Here is an 8,454-nt window from a genome sequence, read left to right on the forward strand (position 1 = left end):
TATTACCCTTACTTGGAGCTGTATGGGAAACGGACATAATGCACAATAAGACTAAGACAATGGACTAAAATAATGGCTGCAAGTAAGAAGTACCTGTCAAGGAACAGGTTCTCGGCGCGTGGCGGTAGCATCAGTCGTTTTATTTTTTTCTTTATATATATATATATATATATATATATATATATATATATATATATATATATATATATATATATATATGTTTCCGAGCAGAAAACCACTCTTTTTATTTGGAAACAAAACTACAGTTGTTCGTTAATTAAAAAGTTGTCGCAGTTTCACCTGAAAGGCGAAGCATCAATTGCGATAGCAAACTTGTAGAGAGCTATACGGAGTAATGATATTAGCTTTATCAGCTGTATAAACTTGGACATGCAGCAGCATCGGCAACACGCAGAACTGTTGTCGACGCCATTGGTGTTTTGCCCGCGTTCACTCAAAATGCGTGCGGCGTTGGTGACTGTTGCCGGAGCCTCTGATAAAATAGGCACTTGGTGCCGCAGCTAAACGTCGCCTCGCTTCCCTCCACCTCCCCCACGGCCTCTCGCGCGTCGGAAGAAGGCGCGTTTTCTCTACATATAATGTGATTGTAAAGGAGAAAAGAGACGCCTACTTCTGCAGCCCTTAAGCGAGCACGGCGCAGAACGCGCGTTTGTTCTCCGCCGTGCGTTCACTCCCCGTGAAAGACGCGCCCCTCGCGCCCTTTCACCCGCACATACAGCGTTCGGCGCGCGGCGACGATTTCATCTCCAAATGACGTCATACGGAACCTCACGGCGACGGCGACGGCGACGCCGACGGCAGAAATCTGCTTTTGAGTGTCCTTATAATTGCTATCGCAATAAAAAGGATATGGAGACGGAGCAATTTTAAGAGCAGTGCATTCATTTACAACGACAACAGCTAGCTCTCGTAGCAGGAAACGCCATCAACTAAATATATTATTTGCAATAAAAAAATTCAATTCTGAGGTTTCGCATGCCATAACAAAGATCTAATTTGAAGACATGCCGTAGTGAGTCGCTCCGGGCTAAGTTTGACTACCTTGTTTTTTTTTAGCTGTATACAATGCACGATATGAAAAATGTTTTTTTTTGCATTCTAATCCCATCATAATGTAGCCACGATTGACCCCGCAACCTCCAGCTACGCAGCGCCACGCCACAAAGCCGCTGACATAACACGGCGGGTTATTTGCAATAGACGCAACTTTGTCATCGACGCCTAAAGAATTGCCTAGTGTGGCCTCCAACATAAAGGCTCAGATTTCGCTCACTCTGGGAGTATAAGTGCAGCACTTAAGCAGCGCCAATGCCGAGTGATATCGCAGCGCAAATTAAACGCGCCCCTGTTTATCTTTAAACAGCACATGGCCTGGGGACACAAAGGGTTTGTCTGTAAAGTAATGAGACTACTCGCCGCGGCTTCGTGGGCATAAAAAGCTAATAGCTTTGTAATATAATAAAAATCAAGCTTTTTTTCATTATGTAGCCAACCCGTGATCATCGCACACTTAAGAGTTTATTCTTCTGCAAAAGTCGCACGTGCTCATACGAGCTGACTACTTTGCATTCAGTGAACTTGGGCCACTCATTAAGCGTACCTGCAGCCACATAAGTAAGCCAACTATAGCACCTCCGGCAAAGAGGAGAGCAACGGTGACGGCTACGCTGTAACTCAAGGACGGTGGCAGAATGCGCTTGGAACTGCAAATGGTGAAATGCGAAAGCAGGAATCATATGCATGGACAAAGAACACTTCTTACGGCATAAAACAAGCACTCCAGTTGAGTGAACCAGTGCATGCCCCCTTAGGTGCAAAAATGTTGCTTGTTATTCAGAACGCAGTGCATCAGAAAAAAAGTAGGATTTGTAAATAAAAAGTAAAGGCAAACGAAAGCATTAGGAGTATGCATAAAGCACTGCAGAAAAAAATACACACGAGAAATAGCAGCTTTTCGGTCAGTACAGTAGTGCAATTCAAATATGAGTGCGTACACCTTTCGAGTAGAGTGCTGTAGATGTGAGGACGAAGCAATTATATGTGCACGTGAAGGTATTTCGAGCGGGTTCCTAGATGAAAGTCGGTATTGATGTTTTTTCCCCTTGTTTCGCGTGGATACTTGTCATGTGTATCCAGGTTTTCTCTCTTTGATTTATTGTCCCTGTCCCTGTATACTGCACTAGGTGTATTAAGTACAGATGAATTTAAGTCACAACTGTGTTCCTCCTCCTTACTCTTTTAAAGGGGAAACACAGTCATTATCAGTTTTAACGAAGTCGTTAAATGCAGTTGACAATAAAGTACGCTATCTGGGAAACATTTTTCAGCAAAAATTATTTCTATACGTTCAGGGAAAACGGCATTATCGGCAACCAAAAATACCCCTTCAACCCCTTCGCGTTGCTCCCGCTTCTTCTTTAACGGCTTGCAATGCGACGGCCATGGCGAAGCAGGGTGGCGCCAGCAATGCTCCTCCCACTGAACGTCAGCCATGACCAGCAATATAAATTTAATTTTGAATATTCATGCAGAACGTACTGCTGGTTTTAGCGCTGTATACAGCCGCCCAAACTTGGAGGTTGTCCCTAAACTTGAGTCACTATAAAGTTTATGCGCTGCGACGAACGAACACTACCACGATGGTGTTAAACGTCTTCCAAGTGGTTGAAAGAAAAACATCTGCATAGGGTTTTCTCCGTGGCCAACGCGTAATGCGCTGTGGTAGTGGCCACTCTGGTTCGATCGTTTTGTTTACCCGTAGGTGTGCTTCGCTTTGAGAAGGCGGGTCAAGCGCTTCGCAGCTGAGTTCAACACGTGCACACCACCGCGCAAGCACTATGGAGATTCGAAACTTGCCGAATTTGTGCGTCATGCTATAAGCCGGGCAGTGCATTTTTATTGAAGTGTGAGGGGCTAGAAACAGGACTTTCACACCTAGATTACTCTTGCTAGCCATGCACCCACAAAACATACCTATTTCTTCAAAGTATTGTGCTTCGCAGTGGCCTTAATTTATCAGAGGTGGCTAATTGCCACAATTCACTACAGGTTGAAGTGGAAGCGTTCATTTCTCACAGCAGTTCTTAAATTGAAGCATGAGGCGAATGCGACTACAACAAATGCAGCAGTAAGGCTCAATCACTCAGAATTTCAATTTCCCAGTCGTTGCCTTTTCGTTTACAAAGAGTAAGAATCCGTGGCTTCCCTATACCAATATTAAAACTAAGATTACCAGAACGTGTACTTTTACTCAAAACGCGTAGTGAGTGACGTAAGGCATTTAATGCTTTGGAAAAGAGCTAATGCAGATCCATGTAAATAATTATACTCTTGTGTATCCAATAGAGCAGTCGCTGCTCTTGGACGTCGCCCTATCAGCTAATTGGTTGTTTTGGCTAGTCCGTAAATTGAAGCTATATATATATATATATATATATATATATATATATATATTTCGTATGATGATAATTCTTATCATTGGTCCTTATAACTCTTGAACACCATTCACTGCTTAATTAGGCAGTGTCTTGCGACTTCAAATTATTGCGTGATGCACATTTGCTTTGTAATGGACATAGTTTTAGATTAGGTTCTGGGCAAAGTTTTGACAAGCATTGTTTAAAAGAACGACGGGAAAGGTTGAAGACAACACACAAAATGTAATGCCTTCCAGGCAGATTGCACAGTCCTCTGCCGAGGTAAAAAAAGCACTTCGTTCTTACTAGCACGTACGGGAAGAGAATAAATGCAATTTATAAGCAGTAATGTGCTTACTTCTCCGACGTCGACGTTGTCTCTTTCGCCACTGCTAGACGTGGTTCATCACTGTCTTCAGTTTTAGCTGAAATCAGTAACCCGGAATATAAAGAAACAGATATCACAGTGCAGCTGCTCAAGTAAAAAGAGACCGTGATTCAAGTAAAGCGTTTTAAATTGACGAGCTCCAAGCAAATATTAGTAGAACAGATGTACAATTTATTGATCAGAGTTATTACGTAACCTGCGCGATGCTGCTGCCATCACCAGACAAATCGCCTATCAGACATTCGTAAGGCCACAACTGGAATTCGCAGCCCCTATCTGGTCACCTCATCGAGCTTACCTAATCGCGACTCTCGAGTCAGTCCAAAACCGCGCCGCCCGCTTCATTGTCAGAGATTATCACCGCGACTCTAGCGTGACTAGCATTAAGTCATCGTTATCTCTCTCATCTTTTGAATCGCGAAGAACCATAGCATTGCTTTGTCTGTTTCACAAAATAATCCATAGCACACGCCCGTCCCCCCTGCCGCTCACTCGTCCATCTCGTACATCTCGGCGTGTGCATAATCATCTCAGTTTCCACGTATCTTTGGCCGAACTAATACTTTCAATTCATCCGATTTACCACGTGCCATTCAGCATTGAAATAACCTATCGAACGATATAGTTGACATTCTTGACCCTGATTCCTTCAAAGCACGCGTATGCATATTATTTACATAATTCATCACAAGTAACCCTACTGCGCACCTAAGTAATTACCTATAGCGAAGTTGTATAGGTTTTGTTAGTTTTTTTGCATTGCGTTAACATTTTTCTTTCATCTTCACCAGCTACCATTTGTATAATTTCTTGGTACTCCTTTTTTGCTACTTCACACAGTCATTTTGTTTCATTCATCGCGTTATTTATCTTGTTAGATATTTGGTATTTGATGTTTACCCGCTAACAATGCATAATTTCTTTGTACTCCTTTCTTTTTGGTAATTTCATGTATCCTCCCCTCACGCACTATTCCCTGGGGAGCCTATGAGGTAAGTGAATAAATAAATAAATATCATTAACGCTGTCTTGATCACAACAGTGAATGTGGATTTTCAATCGGATGCGCGTAGAATCAGCGCCTGATGATGAGTTGAGCATAGATGAAAAAACGCTGCAAAAATTAGAGCACGAAGATAGCTTCATTGGCTTTCATAAAACATGCGCATACGCTTCATTAATGCATGTGTATGAAGGGTTTGTCAATAAATAATTGAAGAAACACGCGCATCTGCTTCATTAATGCATGTGCATGAAGGGTTTGTTAATAAATAATTGAAAGAGCTAAGTGCTTTTTCACTGCCCAAATTTACAGTTGCATGTTAAAAACCCCTGTTAGAGAGCGTGGTTGTTTGCTGGCAGGTGCGGTTTTTCGACTTGAAAAAATAAAATGCAGTCTTGGGTTTTAGGTGCGAAAACAACATTCCGATTATGTGCCACGCCGTAGTGGGGGCTCCGAATTAATTTTGATTACCCACGTGTTGTTTACCACGCAACCAATGCCTGGTACACGAGCGTTATTGCATTGACACCCTATCGAAATATGAGATACGGAACCGATCAATGTGTGCACGCAATGCACACTGATTGTAGGCTTAAAGTCACCGTGTGCCGTAAAAGCGAATTGGTAGAGCATTCCTCCAGGGAAGCACACAACTAATGACTAGAAATGATGTCGCAAGACTCAATGACCAGCCTCAATGGTACCAAACGTCTTGCAAGACCTTGGCGGTTCAAGTAGTGCAAACATCGCGAAGGTACGTTATGGCAATGGATACCAACAAAAATAATGTAGGCGGAAAGCTTCGAAAGTCAGCCTGTCAGTTTTAAATAAATTGGTACTTGAAATGTCGTTTCAACTTGAGAAGGTAGCGCTTAGCCTAAATTACGTTGGGGTTAACATAGTTAAACGAAGTGGTCAGTGATGGCTCACTTACGGATGCATGTAGCATCACTCTCCGGTATAGATCAGCCAAAAGGTTTGCATGTTCATGCATTACCGACAGACGCTCAAGACAAGAAATGAAAGCTTAAATGTCGTATTTGTGCACGTTTTTGTAAAAACAGTGGATACAGTGGCACCGTACACTCTCTCTTATTGAAGTTATATTGATAATAGCTCTGCCTTTCAGCACAAACCACCACAAATGCTACTGCGCTCATCTTAAGCCGATAAATGACAGAGAAAAAGCACCACGCCGCAATTGTGACTATGCTTGTCCTAGCAAATTTCAGTGATTAATCGCTTTCTAATTCAACTACAGCATCTCGTCGTCGACGAATTTGCAGCAGTTACCTATACCAAGAGAAGGCGTCGGGGTGTTTGGCAGACGCTGCATCAACATTTTCTTAAAGCATATTGGAAAATCAATGCTGATTACGAGTGTTGTCAGTGGTACAGGTTCATGTGCTCAAGAGGGAAGTACCTAATCCATTTCAAATAAAACATAATGGTATTCACCAGTGGCGTGCTAGTGAATGAAATTATTCTTCACAAAAGCCAGTTATGCATACAGAACTAGCAAATGCTCTACAGTGCCAGTACTTTTGTACGTACCGAATTACCGGCTCTGCCTGTTGTCCCTATAATAACAAGCTCATGCTCGACACCGCCGCTCCCGTTGCGTCACCGAAGTGTTTTCCTTTGCTCTATTGAAAGCCAAGCTACAATTGAAGTAACACATTCTTGAGCAAACTAATAAGTGGATGATTAAAAAAACCTTGTTATTTGTAAAAAGAATGCAATATCTGTTATTTTTCATAATTCGAGCTTCCTCTATCCTCCTCATTCTTTTACGGTTTCTTCGAAATTTGATTTTGATGTTGGTGATGGCTCGCTTTAGCTAGTTTGTGCTCCTCTCCTTGTTTCAGATAGAAGTCGTGGGAAATCTGGCCCTGGCTAATGGAAGTTAACGCCTTGATCTTTATACACGCTCACTCTTTTAAAACTAGTGTGGTAGAAGCGAGCCCCTTTTCGAATGCTTTTTCTTAAAGAAAAAATGTTGTTTAAGACAGCTGCTCTGATGTGCACAGCAGAATAATTGCATTTTTCGATATTCGAAGCTCTAAATGTATAGTACAATTTGCTCTACTAATTATGGAAACCAGGTCGAGCAATGACCAACTGAAATGCTAACTCATGTAAAGGTGCATTTGCCCATGTACTTGGACGTGGTGACCAGAAAATTATAATACCTGAAAATAATAGTTTAGGGAGCCAAAGTAGGCGTGATCGTTTTAGGTACCAAGTGTCGGGTGTTTTTTTTTTCAAAAAGAGGAAAACAGTCGCAGCGTGCTCACAGTATCGCTAGACGTCGTGCCGTTGAAGGTAACATTTAACTTTAACATAGACTGTGTTTGACCAATGACTGCATCTGAGTATTAGAAGTAGCCTAAACAGAGAATCGGAGACAAAATGATAATGTTCTGTTGATGCACTATCATGGTGGTGCAAATCAGAACGTGTAGGATAGTTGCAAATGCGATCGCTAATTACCAATTTAGGGAAGTAAGCGTTTCACAAATAGAAACTTTCAGGGGCATGTGGTAATGGCAAGATTGTAGTCAGCTAGTACTCAAACATTACCACCTGATCAAAACTCTGTGTCTTCCAGCAGTTACGAGAAGTACGGACTAAAAAATGTGCAGTAAATGCACTAGCGTGCTGGTGAAAATTTTCTATACTGCCTTTTTCCGTAGCACAGACACGCTTTAAGTGTAAAAGCTCTTGGTCTCACTGAAAATATTGAGTCTGTATTTTACGAATGCATTGCGAGGCATGATTTCGAGCCAAATTGTAGTATATTGAAAAATTCGTCACATTTACCATCCTGGCGATTATCACGAAAATTCTGCTATGCGCCACGGCTACAAAACTTTGTCAGCCAGAATTATTATACACCTGATCCCTACAGCTGTCATTACCAAGTGGTGCTTCTTAAGAGACGTGTACATGACACACCAAGCCTCCCAGTAATTCTTTAATTACGGGAAGTCCTGATATTTTTAAGAGCTCGAGGCCGGTATTTTAGGGTGGAGCAGGTTCTAAAACCAAGTAAAGCAATAACTAGGTAATTCATCACGCGGGAGCTTGCCTTGGATAAGCGGCGGCACGGGTTTCGGCTGTGTAGCTTCTACGGGAGGTGGAACCCACTCGACCAGCTCTGTCGTTGCAACCGGTGGTCCTTGCGTCTGCGGCTGTTGTTGCTTTCGCTTCTCCTTTGATCGCTCTTTTTCTCGGTCCTTGCGCTGTTCTTTTTCCTGTTCGGCTTGCTGGCGCGTCGTGGCGTGGTGCTCATCCCTTGTTTGCGCAGGAGACAAGGGACTCGCAGGGATTGTCGCTCCATTATTTGCCTCAGCCCGCTCTGCGTGCTTATCACCCATGTCGCTATCGCTCCGACTGTCGCTGTGACATGGAGTGGACGTAGCCGGTGGTGATGACGAAGAGAGCAATGGCGTGGCTGTGGCCGTAGCTGTGGCTTTCGGCGATGGAGCCAAGGAAGGTGTCAGCATCGCTGAAAGCGCCTCCTCACTTGGGAATACCGGCCGTGCATGAAATAAAGAACCGGCATCGTGAAGAAATACAGTAGCACATAATATGGCTTCTTCATTGCGTATTTGAGCATAACT

The 8,454-nt window shown here is 42.9% G+C and overlaps 1 protein-coding gene across 1 annotated transcript in view; it reads right to left on the reverse strand.

Moving 5' to 3' along the window:
• The window catches only part of LOC119444723 (cholinesterase 1), a 30,936-nt gene extending 22,728 nt beyond the window's left edge, over positions 1-8,208 (reverse strand). The window contains exons 1-3 of the mRNA XM_037709079.1: positions 7,920-8,208; positions 3,796-3,862; positions 1,622-1,724 (exon numbers count right to left, since the gene is read on the reverse strand). Of these exons, the coding sequence (XP_037565007.1) occupies positions 1,622-1,724; positions 3,796-3,862; positions 7,920-8,208 (459 nt within the window). The remainder of the gene's footprint in view (positions 1-1,621; positions 1,725-3,795; positions 3,863-7,919) is intronic.
• Between the last annotated feature and the right edge of the window lie 246 nt (positions 8,209-8,454).

This window comes from Dermacentor silvarum, chromosome 3 (assembly GCF_013339745.2).
Source record: "Dermacentor silvarum isolate Dsil-2018 chromosome 3, BIME_Dsil_1.4, whole genome shotgun sequence".
Taxonomy (NCBI): domain Eukaryota; kingdom Metazoa; phylum Arthropoda; class Arachnida; order Ixodida; family Ixodidae; genus Dermacentor; species Dermacentor silvarum.